Source organism: Notechis scutatus, chromosome 5 (genome assembly GCF_049901735.1).
Source record: "Notechis scutatus isolate UNSWTSFEM ecotype Mainland chromosome 5, rNotScu1.2, whole genome shotgun sequence".
Taxonomy (NCBI): domain Eukaryota; kingdom Metazoa; phylum Chordata; class Lepidosauria; order Squamata; family Elapidae; genus Notechis; species Notechis scutatus.
In genome coordinates, this window is record NC_142013.1 from 23,483,037 (window position 1) to 23,504,905 (window position 21,869).

The 21,869-nt window shown below is 40.7% G+C and overlaps 1 protein-coding gene across 2 annotated transcripts in view; it reads left to right on the forward strand.

The window, feature by feature from the left end:
• Positions 1-21,155, forward strand: part of MTUS2 (microtubule associated scaffold protein 2) — a 331,241-nt gene extending 310,086 nt beyond the window's left edge. For both annotated transcript variants that reach the window (XM_087966329.1, XM_087966330.1), the window contains 7 exons: positions 381-595; positions 1,654-1,759; positions 2,963-3,036; positions 7,520-7,618; positions 12,314-12,433; positions 13,090-13,187; positions 17,290-21,155. In XM_087966329.1, the coding sequence (XP_087822455.1) occupies positions 381-595; positions 1,654-1,759; positions 2,963-3,036; positions 7,520-7,618; positions 12,314-12,433; positions 13,090-13,187; positions 17,290-17,506 (929 nt within the window). In that variant the 3' untranslated portion in view covers positions 17,507-21,155. The remainder of the gene's footprint in view (positions 1-380; positions 596-1,653; positions 1,760-2,962; positions 3,037-7,519; positions 7,619-12,313; positions 12,434-13,089; positions 13,188-17,289) is intronic.
• The last annotated feature ends 714 nt before the right edge of the window (positions 21,156-21,869 follow it).

The window sequence follows — 21,869 nt, forward strand, 5'->3', positions numbered from 1 at the left end:
AGATATTGTGTCCATAGGTAGAGGCAGGGTTGGTGGTTTTGGCAATGTTCAGTATGTAGAAGTGTCCAAAAGCAACTTCACCTGAAGGAATTGATGTGATTTACAAATCACTCTCTATAAATATATGAATAGATGTCCTTTGCAACCATTTAGAAAGCAAAGTGAACCTCCCACCCATCAGTTGACTATGTCACCTGAGGCTTTTCCTTGAAGCAGGACCAATGCATTCCATTTGTGATAATGAGCGTGATCCATTTCAGCACATCTTCAGTATTTTGCTGAATGGGATTTCCTGCCTCTTCCTCTTCCTATTGTTCAAAGGAGTCCGTTTAATCCCGACTTTTCTGCAGATCCTTAATGTGTGGTTCTTCTGTCCTCAGCCCTCAATACAGGGAAATACGAGACACTGCAAAAAGAGAAGGAGGAGATGGAAAAGAAATTTGAAGGAACTGTGCAGAAACTCACTTGGCAGCATCAGGAGGAGCTCCTGGTACTTGAAGAACGTTTGCAGTTACAGTACAGTGCTGAACTAGAACATTTGCGGGAGAACCATCAGGTCAAGCTTGAGAGAATAAAGAGTCAGCATCAGGAACAGGTTGGTCAGGTTCACTCAGTGTAAGCTCACATGAGAGTGACTATGCTCCATGAGTTGACAGGCAATCTTCATTTCTGTACATTGCAGCTAAAACACCTTTTTCAAAAAAACATATATGTGTTTGAAGTAGGTACTGTTGGTTGGAGGATTTTAGTGTGTTGTGGATGATGGGAGTTTACTGTTTTAAACTGGATGGTAGCAGAGCCCCACGGTCATATGACCATGATTTATGATATTTTTGCCAGAAACCAGTTTCCAGTTTCCAGAGAAAAACACCGCATAGTGAACAATGGGTTCACTTAACCACAATATTCGCTTTATGGTATTCACTTAACAATCACCATAAAACAGGTCATAAAGTTTAATGCTATCATGTAGTAGTCAATGTTACAATTGTCTGATAAACAAGGACTACTTGTACATAAGAAATGCTTTTATGGGGAAAGTTCCAGTAGATTGCAAAAATATATTACATTGTTCTGTCCAACCATGGCTTCAGAACGATTTCAACCTGGTGCAAGAAATTATATAAAGTACAGTATATAACAGAGTTTTGGACATGAAGCACCATAGCTGATAGGTATACAAAATATATCAGGTTAAATCTCTGGGGTCCCTAGAGAAACCCCTAACTGGGAAACCAAAGAGATAGAGTATATGCAGTGCATCCATAAAAATCAAAAATGCAAATCATCTTTGCAAGTCAACTGTAGGAACGCATGCCATAGTTCAAGGCAGCCTGCTATGCAACAAAAGATTTACAAATACAATCCATCAAAAGATTCATAGATGTCATCCATGAACAGGCTAGTTGAAAGGCGGGTTGGAAGAAAATCTATTAGTTAGGTTTTGGCTCCTCAAGCCGTTACTTTTCTCACTGTTAAGAGGAACTTGCTGAAAAAAAAATGTGTTTCAGATGTAAAAACTCTATTGGATTAGCTCTATCAAGTGTAATCCCTTGTTTTCATAAGATCTAACTGTTCATTTTCTTTAAAGTCCTTTAAAGCCACCATACCTAGTTTACTTCTTCTTCTCCTTGTGCATTGTTATTTGAAAAGGTGGATGACATTGCAGCAACTCAGGAAGTGGCAGTATTAGAGATGGAAAATAGTCACGCGATTGCCATTGCAGAACTTCAAGAAGAATATGAGCACAAAATTCAAGGTAATTCTGTAATCTCAGCAAGCACTTATTCTACTATTTTAGATGGTGATACTATATTATTTTATATTATATCATTATATTACACTCATTTCTTACCTTGTCCCTCTAAATATTTTACCTATAATTCCCAAAAATCTTGATCATTGATCATGCTGATAGGGTTTTATTCATCCAAAATGTATGAAGAGTACTAAACTGTCTCTTCCTACCATCATAAATCCATATTATACAACTCACAGTCAAATTCCTTTTTTGTACATATTAGTACGGAGCTATTGTCTCAGCAAAGCTTACTAAGGGAATCATAAAAATTGCTGTGGTATCTTTTTGACTAGCAGTTTTATTGTGACATAGTTTCCCTAGCAACAGTTTCTACCTGGGGACTTATAATCTATCAAAGTTGGGCAGGATAAAGTTAAAAGCAATGCAAATGGCCCACAAAAATTGGAGAAGCTTTGTCTACCCAAGAGGGGCTCTGCTTTAGAAATAAATATTTAGCAACAGTTTAAGATAGGATATTATTAAAAGCACTAATGACTTTCATAAATAATAGAATCCTGATCATTAAATATCAATACTGCTTCTCAATTATGCCATCTTCTAACCATCATTATTAATATTTTTCAAAATATTTTGGTGTATAGTAAATGTATTTTACATCTCTGTTATGAACGTATTTCTCACCATTCTTTAATAAATAAAATCCCACTTCTTGTCTAAACTGTTGGGCTTTTTTGAAATAATTGTAAGAATTAACACAGATGTTGCTTCTTTCCAATCATGTACAGTTTATGCAGTAAGATTGCCCTCTTGTGAGTGAATTTAGGATTGAAACAGGTTTTATTATTTATGAAGTCACAGACTTATAGCAATTAGTTGGGCTATTAAATTTTAACACATGGGTTATTAAACCACAAATTACTGAGGGTCAACAAAATGTCATCAATATTTAAGAGGAGGGGTATCTTTCTTTCTTTCTTTCTTTCTTTCCACACTGTATAGGCTGTCAGCTGAATTCACAGCAGGAAACTTTTAAATTCACTAGATCACAGTAACTGGATCATCAACTATTCATTCAACTGTTCCAATTTTTTTTTAAAATTAACAATTGCAGTTTTCATTGAAATCATATTAAAATGCAAAAATTGGGCATGCTCATGAACTATGTGTGATTTCTTTTTTTTAAAAAAAAATCCCATCTAGAAATGAAGTCTGCTCACGAGCAAGAAAAAAGAGAACTTGAAGAAAATTTTGAAAAGTTGCGCTTGTCACTCCAGGTTAGTATTTTATTTATATTCTGGTAAAAAAAATGTTGCTTGTTATATTATGTGAGTCTCCTGGAAGAGCAAAATTATTCCAGCAGTTCAAAAGCAGCAGCAATGAAACAGACTCTAAAGTATCTTGAGGAAGACTCTAAGGAGTATTGCGTCTATTATGATACCTGCTAGTTTTCCTTTCCACCAGCTGTACTTTGTCTACTATTTCCCTGAATAGCGCTATGAGATTGCACACAGGTGATACTTAAGAGTTCCTCCTCTCCCAAGGATTAAGATTTCTGAGGTAATATTTTTGTTGTTTGTTTATTCCCCTGCTTCAAATTATGTTTGAAGTTCAAACAACATAATGTGTAAAGGCAGCAAGTGAGGAATATGCTGGAAACATGAAAGCATTGTATCTCTATCCTGATTCATTTTTATTAATAACCTGGATTAAGAAGTTGAGGAAATCACATTTGCATAAAACCAGGTCTGGCTAAAGTTTTTAGAAGAGAAAAGGGGGATCCAAAAAAGATCTAGACTGTTTGAACAGAAAGAAACTTTAGCAGGAAGAAATAGAAAGTCCTGCTAAAGAAACAATGTCATTCTCGGATGAATTCACAGGATACAATCCTGCTCTATTCTGCTTCATCAATCCCAGTTTGGACTACAGCGCCCAGGTCTGGGCACTACAGTCTAAAACAGACTTAATTGGAGCAAGTTCAGAGAAAGGCTAGCAAGATCACAGAAAGAGTGGACGCCAAACTCTATGCAGTATATATAATTAAAGGGACTTGGAATGTTAAACCTGCAGAAGTAAAGTCTTCAGATCTCTAAAGAGTTATCATTGTAAAGGAAGAACTGGACTTGTTCTCTGTCAGAATCAACAGTTTGAAATTATAGAGAAGGGGTTTCAGGTCAACCAATAGGTATCTCAGGAAATGGTATGTAGATCTTCAGAGAAGAGGTTAGGTAACCATCTGTCCAGAATGCTTTGGTGAAAGAGGTAGGATTAGATGACCTCTGAGGTAATTTCCAACTCTGTGACTTTGGCAGAACCTGTTAAGGGTGCTTTGTCTATATATTCATGATATCCGAGCTGCCAATGACTAGCTTGGAGCCATAATGAGCAGCTTGATGAAAATGTCAGTCCCTTTGTGAAACAGGCCAATTTCATGCTTGGAGGCAGTAAAAATGAAATTGAAAAAGGAACTGCTAATATAATACTGCCCTTATACAATTCTGTGATAAGACCACACTTGTGCTATTTGCTCAGTAATGATTTATAGTGGCTTCCAGCTATGACTGGGATGATAAAACTGTAACAAAGGCAGACTTTGGCTGTAGTGATGCTGGAAGACACTATAAATTACTAGTGAGGAAATGTCCTTGGAGTATTGTGTACCGTTTTTGTTATCAAGACTGAAAAAGGATATCTGCAGAGCTAGAAAAGGGCTGGCAAAATGGTCAGAGGGCTGGAGCAGCTTCCTTGCAAGCAAAGATTATAGGAATCCTCCACTAGCCTGATCTAGTCAGGCTTTCTGAGTTTCCAATTAATATTGGAATCAAGCACATCTAAAGGTAAAGGTGTCACCTGTCCAATCTTGTCCGACTCTAAGGAACAGTGCTTACCTCCATTTCTTAACCAAGGGAGCCAGTGTTGTCCAAAAACATTTCCATGGTCACGTGGCCAGCATGACTATATATTGAGGTGCACTGAATGCTGTTATTTTCTTACCGAAATGGTACCTATTTATCTACTCGTATTTTCATACTATTGAGCTGCTAGATGGGCAGGAGCTGAGGTGAGTAACGGGAGCTCACCCCTTCATGCCGTGCTCAGGGCTCAAACCTTTCCAACTGACAAGCTCAGAGTTTTTATCCACTGAGTCATCATGCTTCCTCAAGTACATATACCAAACACATATATGTAAATTATAGATTATTGATTTATGCATTACCTTTGCTCAATGGGTTACAAAGTCAGATTTCAAAAGGTTGCATTAAAACCAAATTGAAATCATCATAAATACCATAATATAAAAGAGGTAAAGGAAAGGACAAATGACTAAACCTATGTTGTGACAAAATTTTAAAACCTTACATATTGCTTGCTGTTGCAAAACAAATAAGATGCTTGCAACATTATGTCACAATATACATTTTGGCATTACTGTATCACAGTTAGGAACAGAGGCATGGCTATCACTACTAATGAACCAGCGTTTTCAAATACTGTATTCAGTGTAAAAGAAATGAAGATGATGCTTGGCTATATTCACAAGCCCCTATGGACTATTTTCTCTATGGTTTATTCAAGAAACTACATTAACATACTGAAACCTATTCTCCTTTATTGGTAAACCCTAAACATTATGATTTGCCTTAAAAGTAACCAAAGGGGTACACTAGGCTGGATGGGAAGCATTTTCTGTGTTTTTGAAGGGTGAAATTGATACCTTGACACTTGTTGCAACTCTGGCTTAGAATAATGTGGCAGCATAGACAATTGGCATTTCTTAAACCAGCGGTTTGCAACCTGCAGCTCTGGAGCCACATGCGGCTCTTTCGGCTCTCTGCTGCAGCTCCCTGTTGACTGATCCCACCACTGGCGGGCCTCTCCCCTCCCCATCACTCCTCGCCTGGCCTGAGAAGGTAAGGGTGATGGCGGGGGATGGAGACTCGTTTCATATTTCAGAGCAGGAGTGAGTGAGTGATATTGAGTTGACCACGCCCACCTAATCACACCTGTTGTTAAATTATTGCCTCCCAGTGTTTTCTGTGGGAAATGGGTCCAAGTGGCTCTTTGATTGTTTAAAGTTGCAGACCCCTATCTTAAACTAATACATCCCAGACTTGCAGAAAGATTAAAACTGCCAACTTCATGACAAGGACAAAGAGTCATTGGTGGGCTCAACTGCTATAAATCCTCAAAAGCAAAGCAAAAAATCTTTTAACTCTTCAATGGACAGGAGGAAAATAAGACACTTGCTTAAGGCTTATGCATATGACATTCCCACACACATACATGCACACATCATATCTTGTTTGCCGTGTATTCATCTAGCTGTATAAAAAAATATAAGAGCCGTTTCTGTGTTTGGTATCTTAAACACTATCAGACTTAAATACTTTCTCCTTAAAAGACAGGCTGGGCTAGAACATCTAAAAACTCTGAGACAGGAAGCAGAATGCATCCCAGATTCTTGCAAGCTTGGAAATGGACAACTGCCAGCTCCAGCAAGCTGCAACATTTCAAAGACAAGGGTAGTTTTACTACAGCTCCAAATGCCCTGCCCCTGAGCTCAAAATAAGTTGACTTAGTTACTAACACAGATAACAGTTTAAGTTCACAGAGATTCAAAGCTGGCGTAGAGACCATGTTTGGAAGTGTGCAAGGGCCTACAAAGAGGGAAAGCATGAAAGCCATTATCCCGTACCCATACCTTCTATCTAAGATGGAAGTTGATCATGCAGGCCACAAGAAACCACATTACGTATCTGATATTAACACAGTTGAGAAAGTCCAGAAATATTTCACAAGAAGAGTTCGCCACTCCTCTACTCGTTGCAGAATATCTTATGCCACCAGACTCAAAATTCTAGACCTAGAAAACCTAGAACTATGCCGCCTTCGGTCCGATCTAAGTATAGTCTATAAAATCATACATTGCAATGTCCTACCTGTCAATGAATACTTCAGCTTCAACCGTAAGAACACTAGAGCAAACAATAAATACAAACTCAAGGTTAACCGCACCAAACTTGATTGCAGGAAATACGACTTCAGCAACAGAGTGGTCAATGTCTGGAATACTCTACCTGACTCTGCTTTCTTCCCCAAACCCCAAAAACTTTAACCTTAGACTGTCTACTATTGACCTCACCCCTTTCCTAAGCGCACCAACCTGCCTACCGTCCCTGTCCTATTGTTTCTTTTATATATATTTTTTATTTTTCTTATATGTATCCATGTATTCATAACTATGTTTTTACTTATACCTATTATCTTGTAAGCAATTGACAAATAAATAAAATAAATAAATAAAAGAAGAGTTATACCAGAGGAGTAAGATTTACAGACAGAAGAATGTAGAAATGAGGGAGGAAGTGCCTGTGCTGTTTCTACAGCTCAGTCCCATCCTTCTTCAGTTGGCCCCTCCATGTCAACCACCAACTCTCCTTTCACTTAAGGAAGGGATATTTTATGTAATCAAAACAGTGAGGGAAAATGGCCATAAAGCTCAGGCTCATCCCTGCAGGGGAGAAGACTCTCCTTTTCTCCTCTTCTCTTCTCCCCTTAATTGCAGGAGCCAGTAGGGCACTTTCTCAACATTAATTAGTAGCTCATGTCTGACAGGTTTGCCTTGAGGCTCTATGCTACCAATCTTGGGTTTTACTTAAAACAATTACTTTTTCTTCCCCAGAATAATTGTCTAAAATGCTTGCCCAGAAGTGAATTAGATCATCATTGAGAAGTGATTGTGTTTAATATCATTTACAGGACCAGGTAGATACACTTACTTTTCAAAGCCAGTCTCTAAAGGACAAGGCAAAACGATTTGAAGAGGCATTGAAGAAAAACACTGAAGAACAACTAGAGGTAATCAATATGTGTTTGTACATTATTCAGTCTAACTGAAAAATACAGGTGCTCTTCTTATTCAGTGACATGACAAGAGGAATAGTGATCCAGACTAAAGGGCCTACTGATGGAAATCTAGCCTCAATGTCAATGAATAAAGTTATAGAAATCTATGTTTTGAAGAAGTTTTGAATACTCTGTTGTAACAACTCAATATGTTTTAAAGCATCTTCCTTGCAGCCTACACTAGATCACTTAGCAAGCCCATCTCTAAACAAAGAAATGCTGTTTTCCTCTTCAAAATGCCTTTAGCCATAGCATCTACATGCAAGACCAAAAAAAACCTTCTGTGATGACCCAGAGTGTAACACAAAGGTAGCAAAATCCAAAATGTAAATAAATGTCCTTTAATGCCTCCAACTTTGCCCCACTCTTCAATAATTCTCAGTTGGAGATAAAACGTACTCAAAAATAGTCTTCAAAAGAAAGCAATACAGTCCAAATTTAATGTGCAGATAGGGGTGAAAATAAAGGCCAAACAAACTACAATGATGAAATTTCCACAACGGAACAGGAGAAGTATTTGCCAAATTCAAGGAGATAACAAGGCACAGTCTGTTGGCAGGACGCCAACCAAGATAACCTCAAACCAAAATAAAACACACTTTGTCTCCAGCACTTGCCAGAACGCAGGTCCAAACTCTTATGCAGTTCTCACATCTGCAGCCCATGAAGAGGATCAAGGCCCTTTCCTCCTGAGGAGACCATGTCTCTCCCTTATCCTCTCCTCCCTGTGTGCCTTAGGATGGATATGGGATGGGCCTGGGTCCTCCTCTGACTGCTCAGCCACCCTCTGCCCTTTCCCAGCCTCCTCCACAACCTCCAGAGCCACCCCTCCACTCCCTGTTGGCTGTTCCTCCTCTCCCTCAGAGTCAGTCTCCACCAGGGGCATGACACCTTCCACTTTCAAATGAAAATATTTGTAGCTCAGGACTGACATGAGATGTCCTTGCTGCTCTCTGAGCTCAGTTGTTTTTCTTGCAGATGTTTCATTACCCAAACAAGGTATCATCATTGACATCATCAGCAAGTCTGTAAGAAACATCTGCCACAGGTGTGTCAAACTCACAGCCTGTGGGTTGGATGCGTCACGCGCTGGCCATGTCCATGCCTGGTTTAGCAAAGGGGGGAAAAGTTGTGATACATCCTGTGATGACACGGTGACGTTGCGAGTTTGACACCCCTGATCTACAAGAAAACAACCAAGCTCAGAAATCACCAAGGACATTTCACTTCTACTTGCCTTTACTTTCCTTCCTTAAAAAAATAAATCTCTCTTTCAGTGCCTAAGTCACTTACTTTAATTTAGTGCAGCTATCAAGGAGGTAGGTAACCCATTAGTAAGACTTTATCTTTGTGCTTTGCTTCTGTTCCTCATAGAATACGGAGGGTGGTATAACATCATTTGTGTGGTTAGAGTGGAAATAAATGCTCACTCAAGTTCTTGGGTTTTGTCTTAAACCTGAAGGACTTGCAGATGTTTTAGGCATTAATTTGCCTCTTAAGCCAAATATTGGGGGAAAGAAGCTATTAAAAGAGGTAACAATTGATCCTCTTTCCCTATAAAATAGAAAACCCCCAAAGGGTAAAGGTGTGACCTCCTTCTCTGAGAGAGAGTTCAGAGGGGCTATGTTCTGACCCGGCCAGGTTCCCAAAGAGCAAACACAGACAAAGGCAGCAGCCCCCACCTTTTAAAGTTTAATAATGAATTCTGTTCTGAAGGCTGCTTTCCACTAATTAGCTCCGACAGGAAAGAGCCTTGCCAAGTTTTTTTGTCAAGGCTGCCAAAAACCCAGAGATAAGAACTAATTTATAAAATTCTCCAAACACGAACTAAGATGTCCACCAGTTGAGTTTCAGAGCTTCTTTGCTGTCTGCAAAGAACGCTTTTTCAAACCTGGCTTACTCCCGAGTCGCCTGTGCTGCTGTAATTGTTCTTTCCTCCAAGTAATCCTTCGTGCACATGCACTTGGCACAGGCTCCTCGGGAATCTCCTCATCACTGCTGCCAGCCCCCACAATCTCTGAAGGCAGCAGTCCACTCCCTGATGGTCCTGGCCCCTCATCAGAGTCCTCGCTCTCCTCAGCCATCTACACCTACAGCCGGCTAACCACAACAGACTAGGAAGCTGCAAATAAAATTAGAGTACTTTCGGAGTCAGTGGCCCTTCAATGACTTTCTTTAGTGTTGTGGTGGAGCATGTGGTGAGATGTTGTTGGTCCAGTGGGCTGTCTGATATTGACATAAACTGGCTAAATAATTGTATCATTTCAATTTGGCTTTTAGATCATTTTTGCGATTGGGTAACAAGGCTTAGATTGCTTTGTCCTTCAATCACTTTCTCGGCTTTCCACTTCTTTCTGATGCGCAGACGCAAAACGTTCACTTTCTTCTGTCTTATGCTGGTGGAAACCTACGCTTCTTTGCTGGTTCCGTCAACACGAATGGCAGTTGCACTCATCTCCTAGCACTAAGTCTGGGTTTAAAGCTGAGCAGTAACATACATTTTATAAATTCTGCATGAAAGAGTCAGATTTAAGTCTATCAATAGTGAGTAGCTGGTGGCCAGATGAATGCTGGCCCAAATATTTTCTAGTTTTAAATAACTATGGAGGTTATTTTTATATGGTCTGCAAATCACTATGGCACTGTATCTCATGGTATTTCTGCTAAGTAAATAATGAATATATAGTATTGCCAACAAGACATAGTCTTGACATAATTAAGTCTGTCCAGAATTATCCAGGCTTTACAAATGTCTTCTACCTAGCTGGCACCTCACTGAAATTATGGGTAAAGCCAAGCCTGCCAACTAGTTATGACACCCCACATATCCCAGTAATAAAAAGCAGCAAATCTGCATAACCCTATGCAGATAAGGTTCAGAGACACATCCGTGGGCATTCTTAATTGTCATGCCAAACCTAGACCACCTGAGAGGCAAGTTGAAAAATAAAGACTTAGTTTTTAAACAGCGTTTCAATATTTTGAAGTTGACATAGGACACCTTTGAGGCTTTTCTCCGCCTTTTCCCCTTTCTTTTCTTCCCCACCAAATCTTCCTACCCCCCTTCTTCTTCTAACCTCTGCCTTGCTGGGATCCCTTCTCTGTTGCATTCCTTTTTCTCTTGTTTGTTATCATTATATTTACTTTGCATCATATTTTTCTCTTTCTCAAATGTTTTTTAGATCTTAAGTCCTTCATTTTCCTTGCTCTCTTCCTTCCTTCTTCCTTAGATAAGTTTTGGAATTCAATGAAGATGGCGTCTTCGTCTCTTCCTTGTTGTTCTTCTTCCATTTCCATCTGTTCCATTGTCTGTTGGTAATTGACCAGCGCCATTTCTAGAAATAGAAAAGCTTTTTCCATGCCATCTTTGCAGATTGCTTTTGTTTGCTCATATTCATCCCTCAGGTCTTCAAAAGGAAAGCCATTATAAATAAGTCTTTTCTTTTCTTTATTCCTCTTTCTTCTTACACCAACCAAATATTCCGAGAGAAAGGCAAAACAATCCCAAAATCCACAATCCTCAATAAATCCAAGCAAGCCAAAATTCCCCCTTCCTCTTCCAGGGTGGTATCAAACAAAAAAAAAAAAGAATCCAAGTCTATATTTTAAAGCCTTATTAAGATTGTATTTCTGTCCTCAAGTCTTCAAGGCATCTCCTCCAACAAGATCCAAATTTATATATTTTCTTTATCCTCTCCCTTCCGGCTTAATTCCGTCGGGAGGAGAGTAAACTTTCCCTTCAGCACCTCAAAACAGCCGCTTTTTTTTCTCTTGTGGAAGAAATCATCAGAAAACCATCTTTTCCAGGAATTAAATTAAATAAATCTCAAAGCCCTGGGTCGACCAAGAAGAACTTTTACTTTCAATAACTTTCTCTTCTTCCTCCTGCGCATACTTGCCCGGCTGTCAACTTCTTTGTGGCGGCCATTACGGACCGCCGCTGCACTGCCCTGGTAACAGGGGTTCTGCCGGCCAGGGAGGGGGTCTGCAACACCCCAAACCCTTCCTCCGGATCCCCTTACCTTCAGCTACCCCTGCAGGGCAGCCTTGCTCCGCACCCGTCCGGTCGAAGCCCCAAAACGGCTAGCGCGGCAGGGATCGCGCAGCCGCGAATCCCTACCGCCGCGAAGCCGACAAACCGGAAACCAGGACATTTTTGTATTAGTTCAACAAACTTCTTTAAATGTTTTTTGCTATACAAATTGAAGACTGCTGTGCTGTCCTGTCCTCACCCCCAATTCCACTTTAAAAGGGAAAATATTTCAGAAAATTATTATGCTGAAATCTTTGAAGCTGTAAGACTGCAACTTTCTGGTTTAACGTCTACAAATAAGTCTACTGTCCCTGCTGTTTTCATTCCATCTTGCCAAAATATGAAGCAGGTGCAAGCATTCTGAATCTTCCCTTCATATCTTCTAAATGATTTTTCCCCTGATTAAACCTCAGAGAAGCTTCAGTCAGTTCAGCTGCATCAAACAACATTTTGCTGTTTACTTTAATCAATTTGTATTCAAATTGCCAATTTAATTAAATCAGGACCGAATCGTACTAGTTCAATTTGTATTATTTTTATAGTACTGAGCAAAAAAGCCCCTGTCCTGGGTGATCTAGCAGTGCTGCTTCTCATATTGTTCTTCATTCTTTTAGATTGCCCTGGCTCCATATCAGCACTTAGAAAAAGATATGAAGAGCCTAAAGCAGATTCTGGAAATGAAGAATGTACTCATTCATCAACAAGAAAAGAGGATCATGGAGCTAGAAAAGCTGGTGAGGTCTCATTTGCTGCTATTTCTGACTGTTTATGAAAAACTTGAAGAGTGATTAAAAAGCACAGATTAGTATGTTGTTGCTTATCTATCAGAACAATCTTGCTCAATTAGATACCCGCATATGCAGTGGCGTATAGCTCTCACCATTTCCAATCAGTGTGTTCTGCATTTTTTATAACTTCACTCACATTCTCTTTGGCTGGCTCAAAATTGTGTCCAATGACAACGTTTGATCAGCAACTAACATAGAATTGCTTGTGACAAGTTCTTAGAAATTTTTGTCTGTCTTGGCTGCATATTACATGTGGTTGCAGTGATCCTAATTTTCAAATTATTGGATTCCAGAGGTGAATGTATGTGGGGTTTAATTCAGATCTGGGTGGAAATGACCTGTGGGATAATTTTTATATCATAATCTTTTGGAGAAAGTCTCCAGTACAAGTTGCTTGGATTCAGAGGAATCCATAGAATTTCTCAGAATAACAAAACTCTATGCAGGATTTCCCCCTTATGGATGTGTGCTTTGTTACAATATTATTGTAGAAAAGCTCAGAGTTGCATCATATTGTCAAAATACTTTCATCATTCCTCCAGTCCCACCCCTCACAGACACCCATGCTTGTGGTAAATATAACAGTCTGCCTATCTCTTTAGGCAGAAAAGAACTTAATTCTAGAAGAAAAAATTCAAGTACTACAACAACAAAATGAAGACTTCAAAGTCAGGATTGATCACAACACTGTGATGACAAGGTCAGTTGAAATATTTTCTATAGAGTAAGAGGATAAAGGCAACTATCAGTGGATTTAATTATGTCTTTTTTATGTTCACTTTTCTGCTATTGCTCAAGAGAATCAGAGTATTGGAAGAATATGAACATTATTCTATAGATTGAGAGTTCATGCCATGCTGGTTAGGGCTGCTATTGTATATGGATTCAGCAGGAATTATTTACAAATCGGTATGAAGGTATCAATCTCACATGTGTTTGGTCATAGTTTTTTCCCGTTGATAAATGCACTGAAAATTAGAACTTAGCTTGCATTTTTTCTGTAAAATGTGCATTTGGCGTACCTCCATGGTTTACAATTTATAAAATGTAAGAGCCTCGGTGGTTAGAGTGCAGTACTGCAAGCTACTTCTGCTGCAGCCAGCTGTCTGTAATTTGGCAGATTGAATCTCACTAGGCTCAAGGTTGACTCAGCCTTCCATCCTTCCGAGGTGGTAAAATGAGGAGCCAAATTGTTGGGGGCAATATGCTGACTCTGTAAAGTACTTAGAGCTGTAAAAGCACTATAAAGCGGTATATAAGTCTAAGTGCTATTGCTATTTTCTATGTATGTGTCTTGCTTGAAGTATACAGTATTCTGATCCATGGAAGGGTGCAAGAAATGGGAATGGAAAACATTCATTTTAAAAAAAAATGAAGACAAAATAAAATTCTCCAGCTTCCCAAGTAAATATTTACAGGATTGTACTCTACAAGACTGAACTGTGAATCAAAGATTGCTTGATTCAAATTACAACATCCATGAATTCTTTGAATGCTTATTTGACCCTAGTGACATTTCATAAATTCACTTCCCAATAGTGAGTGATAATACATGAGTCAGAAATGCCTTGCTGAAGTGAGGTTGTTGACCTTTGCTTTTCTTTATGTATCCATATGATTTAAAACATCATTGTCCATTGTTGCACCAATGTTAAGGATGCTTGTCTAACCACATTGTTCCTTGAGTCCTTGGCAGAAAATTTCATCAACTCTTTCCTTTGAAGGAGTAGAAGCAAAATAAGCAAGACTTTAAAAAAATAATGAATAACTCTCATTTTGTTATGAAACAAAATGCAGGTGAGCAGTTTGTTGTAAGAAACAAACATTTTCAAGAATCATGTATACATTTATTGGGTCACAAACTTCCTTATTTATCAGCTATCTCAGGGGTCGCCAACCTTTTGGACCTCAGGGACCACCAAACTCATACTTTAAATCCTGAGGACAACTAATACATTTTCTTTAAAAAAAGATAATATATTTAATATAAAAATATATTAAATATAAATTTAATATAAAATTAATTTTATATGTATATCTATGTATGTATGTATGTATGTATATATGTATGTATGTATGAAGCGACATCTCGGCAGAATCTCATCTGCCATCATCTGGCTTGTGTATTGGGTTTGTCTGTGTGTCAGGCTTTCGCAACCGTTTCTGTTCTGTGAAAGCCTGACACACAGACGAACCCAATACACAAGCCAGATGATGGCAGATGAGATTCTGCTGCAACATTGCTACAACTTTAAAAGCACAACTATAATGATATGGGAAAATACCCGAACAAAGCTGAATACCATACCATACACTCATGAAAACTTAAGAAAACATATATACATATACATATATATATCAAAATATAAAAATGCTTATTTGATTATAACAAAATCGTAAATGCTAATCATAACTGTGGGGCAGAACGAAGGGAAAGGAGGGGCCTCTCTCATCCAGCTGGAAAGATCTGGACGGGGAGGAACCAGCTCCCCTCAAATGGAAGAAAAACAGAGGCCTCCCCCAATCTGGTCTCCTGTCATTTCATATCTCCCCCAAGTCAGAGGAAACCTCTCCCTCCTTTGCCAGGTGTGGCTGCCTGGAATTGGGGGAGGAAAGGAGGGCTGGACTGGAAGCGCAGAGGAAGACGGGCTCCTAATAACCAGGCAACCCCCCCCCCCTCTTCGGCCTCCACACCAGAAGAGGACTCCCCGAGGCTAAGCTCCAGGTTTCTCCCACCACTTCCAAGCAGAGAAGGGTCCCTTCCCTATGTGGAGGCTGAAGGAGGGGGGTGTCGAGCCCAGAAAAGCTCAAGCTCTCACCTGCACAAACAGGCTGGATAGTAGGAACCTGTCTTCCTCGGCGCTCTTTTGGTCTGGGCATTTGGTCTTCCCCACCCCACCCCATGCCAAAGGAAAGCCAGCCGGGCTTCTCCTTCCCTCCTTCCCTCCTACCCTTCCCCCTGCTCCCTTCTCCGCACTCAATCCTACTTCAGGACAGAGGAGAGAGCGCTGGAAATATGTGTTGGCATTTCCAACATGCATTTTTCTGGCGCTCGCCCGCAATTCTTTGCGTTCCTCCAGGCCTGGCTTCCTGAGGGGGGAGAGCAGCCCTGATGTCTCTGCTGCCCTCTCCCCACACTCCCAGCCATTGCTCCCTGGGGAAAGAAAGTGAGCAGAAAAATAGCTCTTGCTAGGGCGAAAGAGCGAAGATTGGGGAAGGCGCAGACAACAGAAAGCGGCGCTTTTCCAAGGCAGCAGCTTCCGTCTTCTCTTGCCTGTGCCTTCCTCAATCGCAGCTCTTTCACCCCGGCGAGAGCTATGTTTCTGCTCACTTTTCCTGTGCCTTCTCCGGGCAGTGATGGGGGGCAGCAGAGCAGAGCGCCGAGAGGGATGAGAAAACTGACGTCGATGCCAGTGCCCCATTCCGGACCTCTGAACTGGATGGTGAGCACAGACTTGTCCACTCTGCCCCCTCCCACCACCAGCATCCAGTATTTTTCCTGCCCCGGGCCATCCCTACAGCCTACGGACATCGAGGAAGAGCCCAGGCCAGAAGAGGTGAGCTGGAAGGTGTGGGAGTGCCATGCAAATGCAAGTAGCGTGGTGCTCCTGCACCTTCCAGCCATCTCCATCACCACTTCAGCCCGCCTTTGCTGCCAGCCCCCTCTTGCCTGCAACAGCACCATTACCTCGTCCTGGCCAGCAGTTTGCGCTCGACTGAAGGGTGGGGGCCAATGGGTGGGCAGTGCAGCCTCGTGTTCCCGCACAACCTGGATTAATTGCTTTGGGGGGGACATTTCTCTGCGGCCCACCAAAATTTTCTCATGGATCACCAGTGGGCCGCAGCCCACCAGTTGGCGACCACTGAGCTACAAAACTATAGCTATGCTACTTGAAAGAGGTGTTTCAAAACCTGTATACATCTAAGCTCCTCTCTTCATCTGTTTAATGTAGATGCATATTTGTAGATGTCAGCCACACAGCTGCTTTAAAAGCTGTTTCCCAATTTTCTATATATTCTGTACAATTTTCTGTGTAGATCTGGCAATAGCCAGCATAAATCAACATCTGTAAGTTGAGGTGGCATTAATTTTTCTGGCTGTTCGGCATTATGAAATGATGATGCTATGTTCTGCTGAGTCAAATCACTTAGTCATCTATCATAGCAATATACATTCAGTTGGCACTGATTGTCTCAGACTAATCTACCACCTAAGGTCTTTATAACTAGGGGCCTTATCCAGATACTTTTTACATTCAAAGTCACATACTTTGGAACTGACTATAGTGTGTCTCTTATAAATATCCCAGCAGTTGTTTCTAAATGCATAGTATAAAATTGTTCAGGTCTAATTTATATATAGGCCTGTTGCTGGACTTCTCTACACTTGAAAATGATTATGATGATTTTTTTTTATCATTGGAGGAAAAAAACTCTTTAGGAAAAATATTGTATTTGTTGAAGGGCGGGTGGATGACAACAGTGTTCTTCCTGACCTGTTTGTGATGACTTGTTCATACCTGGAAGTCACTGAGTGGGACAGTAATCAAGAATCCAGGATGCATAAGTCAACCAAATGTGAAGTGTAGGATGAGGGATTGATCTACTTTATATCAAACCATGAAAGCACTGTAATATGAACTGTTGTCAATTTGAAATGGTCTGTGGTTATTTTTCTTGGATGAAAGCAATGGCAGGAAGGCAGTTAGAAAGAGGATAGGCTGATTAGAACACAAACATGTAAGGTGAGCATCTGATCATTATGAAAGTAAAGTTTGATGTTGACTTGTCACCTTCTCCAGACAGTTATCTGAAGAAAATGCTAACCTCCAAGAATATGTTGAGAAGGAAAGCAAGGAAAAAAAGAGGCTGAGCAGGACAAACGAAGAGTTGATGTGGAAACTGCAGACCTCAGAACCCATGAGTCCTGTTAAACTATCTCCAACTTCTCCGACGTGCATTTATCGCTCTTCATCGGGACCACCAACTCCAGCTAAAGTCAGCACAGTACCAAGATGACAGACCAATGCAGCTACTTAAATAGACTTGGCCCAGAATATGGAAAATTGCAGTCCAAGCAAGTTGTTAGGAACTGCAGTGAAAGATTTGTTGCTGTTCCCACATATGCTCTAGTTCCTTGTGATTAGGCAATGTACTTTTGTCATTTCAGCATCAGCAACTCAAAACTAGCATATGAGATCAAAAAATAGCAATGTAGTCTGAAGCATGGGAACACCTTCTGGGATTAGAGGCAAAAACACTGGAAAACTTACTTATCATTCACTCCGAATGATTTCTTTTTCCACAATAATATTTCAGGTTAGTTGCAAATAGCTCTGCTTACATCTATGGCTTTGGTGAGGTATGGATTGTATTGAAATCCAGGCACAAAATGTACTCAATACCCCAAAGCCCTACATATACAGCTCTGCATGTATAACCGAAGCTGTTCTGAATTGCAATTTTTCATGAACTAATTCTGCAAAAAGTGCTGATATTTTCAAGACAGCAATTTTCTAAAATGTGCCTAAAATTTATTCTGAAAGGAATTGCTTTTGGGGGGGGGGGGGAGGGGCGGCTGGGATCAAAGCTTCCCAGAAACATTTCTACCCAGACTAGAAAAAGTTAGAAAAAGGAGAAGCATCTTCTAAATGACCACCGAGTGGTACATTTTCTAAAGCAGAACACCAGTGACTTTTGAATTCTTAAGTAGTTACTGACTTCAAAAATGATAATTGGTTTTCTACTCAATGCCTACCATGGTCACTCATCTTCCAGGCTCAGTATTAGATCTTGCAACTGTAATCAGTCAGTTACTTTTTTTCTTTAGCTCATTAGAGTGACTGACTTTTTTTAAAGTTTCTAAATTGTTAGCAATTAATATATATAAAAACATGAACATAAATATCCGCCGCCCCAAAAATCCATAAAACCTTTCTTTGTATAGTGACCATCAAATTTAGGCTAAAATCCTAACTTAAAGTCAACAGACTAAAACATTTGGTTGAAGACATGAAGTAGTTTGTATGTTCTTTGATGTATTTTGCTCTTTTGCATATAAAAACCCCAACTCTACTGACAGAAACTTTCTCATTCACAGAAATGGCCTAAAGACATAGTCATCCCAGGCAGCTGCTTGTAGCACATTATTTAATACCAGTGAAACGATTGGCAAGCTGAGAAGGTTGCCTTTGATCACTGATTAGTCAATTGTGTTGTGGTTGTATGCAGTATTGGCATATTGAGCAACTTTGTCAGGGATACCAGGTACGGCTCTACAAGCAGGGGCCTAAACTTGACATTGTGCACTTCCACTTACTCCATGTTCACAGAATTTTGTCTCCATTTATGGCCAACCCACTGGGTCCAAGTGTTTCTGCTTTTCTTAATTTCCATCTGAACACTGGTACCCAAATATGTAGTTAGCAGTAGCATTGAATAGGGTCTCCTGGTTGCTCAAATGTAGACTGGCTTCCGAAAGTGTATTGTGGAAGACAGGATAGTAATATATTTTGAGATAATTCTTGATCTCAATGAAAGTATGAAAAGTATGCAGCCGATTCCCTTTATTGTCTTTGATGTTAGAAGGTGAGTTCTAGCATGTTGTCAAATATGTTAGACTAGACTGTGAAAGCATTGATCCTAGCACTTGAATGCTTGTGGAGCATAAATTGTCTAAGTCAGCCTTCCTCAGTTAAATTCCTCCAAATATATTGGACTGCAAGCTCACATGGCTCTTATCCTACTTTTTGGGAATTAAGGGATTTGTAGCTCAGAAATCTTGCTAATGCTGTGTTGGGCAAGGCTGACTTAAGCAAATGTAGGTTCTTGTTATTTGATATCCGTGTGGCACTTTGATTCTCAAGTAGTGGCTGTGGCTTTGTGTATATTTTGCACAGCCGTGGCTGAGTCCATCAAATTAAGGACTGTTCAAAGGGCCACTTTATGTGAGAAAGTAAGAAGAAGTATAGTGAAAAACACTAACACTAAACTGCAGCTCAAGAGCTAGTCAGCATTGTCTGACCAACACAGATTTGGGGCCTAATTCCATTGTGTACAAAGTAACAAGATTGCTTTTCCCCCCTTAGGAATTTATTTTAGTAGCTGCCTTGCATGATATTATGATATTAAGAACATCTTTAGATTAGCTCATGTCATGTTTGTAAGTAACACTGACTGCAGAATTAGATTTTATATAAGGGCAAAATGAATTGAGAACAGGAAAGTAGAGACAATGAAGTCACTAATGCAATTTTATCCACTTTTTATATTTTAATGCCTGAAGACAGAGAATGCCACAGTACACTTGTCTACTTGTTATGTTATCATTGTGAACAGTGTTGGCTCATCTAATCCATGTTACCATGATGATGATCTATTTGTTCTTCTATTTCCCTATAAGTTATGCATCACTCTTTGCTTACAGGCTATGGAGCTAGCCATTGACCGATGAGTGATTTGTCCATTGGCACCTCTGTTAAAGTTGTTTCATTCCCCCTCTCCCATACACAATAATGCTTCCAGTTATGATGAGGATTTTAGCTGATGGTGGTCAGAGCCAGCCTACAAAAGTTCAACTCTAACCATTTATTTCTATGAAAAGTCATACCAGAAGATAATCATCACCCATGTATGCTATACTGACTGTTTTCTGCATTTTTAACAGCAGGGCAACTTTTTCCTTCTGCATCATAATTCACTGTTTTTAATCTCAAGCAGAAAATTATCATTTGCATGATGTTACATTGCTAAGCAATGCCAAAACACAGAAGGCCCAACTCACCCCTGCAAACCACTTGTGAAACATGTTAAACTCATTTTTGAGATGGCACAAAAGATTGAAACGGAACTGCCAAATTGCTTTGGCCTGCCTAATGTAACATGCTTGAAGACTTTCTACGTGACCAGCTTCCCTGCAACTTATAAAACTAATAAAGTTACACAATGAAGATAGTCCAACAGCCCAACAATACTAGTTATGTGTATAACAAGAGTTCTAATTAAATTTAAACCACAATCAACATGTATGGAAGGAAGTTCAAGAACTAGCTTGGAAAAGGGATTTCTAACTTTCACTCCTGCTTCTATCATTTCAAACTCAAGGTTAGAGACAATTGCTCCAAAATGTATGGGGCAAAGGGAGCTGCAAAGTATTTGTTTGAATCTTATATTCTAGTAATTGCAGTACTGGGAAGAAAAATGAGAGAACATTGCCCAATGAATAAGTGGTGCTCCTGGAAAGATTTAGGAAGTAAGAAATCAGTCTTGACATAACTCTCTAAAGAATAGCTATATTATACTGATATATTAGGTAGCTCTCCCTCTCTGCCCCCCCTACCCCCAATAATTTATCTTTAAACCAGAAACCTTGCCCTAGATTAATAGTATTTTAATGTAAGCAGGGGTGGGATTCTACCAATTCAGACCAGTTCTATAGAACCGCTTGTTACGATTCTGCAGTTCGGAGAACTGGCAAATCGTGCCCCTGGCTGGCCCCTCTCCACCTGCCTTTCCCCTCCCCGTCTAGTCAGTCCTTATTGCGCATGCATGACATTGCTGACTGGTTCTCCCCCACCCAATCACTCCTTACGGTATTTCTTTTTTTTTTCCTTCCGATGATCAGCTGTTCCAATAATTAGCTGGGCCGGGATCCCCCTCACTGTCTTACTGCTTCTCCCAGGAGGTTTCCCTGAGGCCCAGGAGACAAAAGGGGTGCTCCATTTTTTTGCCTTTCCTGGGCCTCAGGGAAGCCTCCTGGGAACAAAATGCCCCCCAGGAGGCTTCTCTGACACCCAGGAGGCCAAAAATGGAGTGGCGGTGCTGCAGAGGCCCCCCATGCTCCATTTTTGCCTTCCTGGGCACCCCCCAAGGAGGCTTCCCTGAGGCCCAGGGGGCCAAAAAATGGAGTGGCGGTGCTGCAGAGGCCCCCCATGCTCCATTTTTTGCCTTCCTGGGCACCCCCCAAGGAGGCTTCTCTGACACCCAGGAGGCCAAAAATGGAGTGGCGGTGCTGCAGAGCCCCCCATGCTCCATTTTTTGCCTTCCTGGGCACCCCCCAAGGAGGCTTCTCTGACACCCAGGAGGCCAAAAATGGAGTGGCGGTGCTGCAGAGCCCCCCCATGCTCCATTTTTGCCTTCCTGGGCACCCCCCAAGGAGGCTTCTCTGACACCCAGGAGGCCAAAAAATGGAGTGGCGGTGCTGCAGAGCCCCCCATGCTCCATTTTTTGCCTTCCTGGGCACCCCCCAAGGAGGCTTCTCTGACACCCAGGAGGCCAAAAATGGAGTGGCGGTGCTGCAGAGGCCCCCCATGCTCCATTTTTGCCTTCCTGGGCACCCCCAAGGAGGCTTCCTGAGGCCCAGGGGCCAAAAATGGAGTGGCGG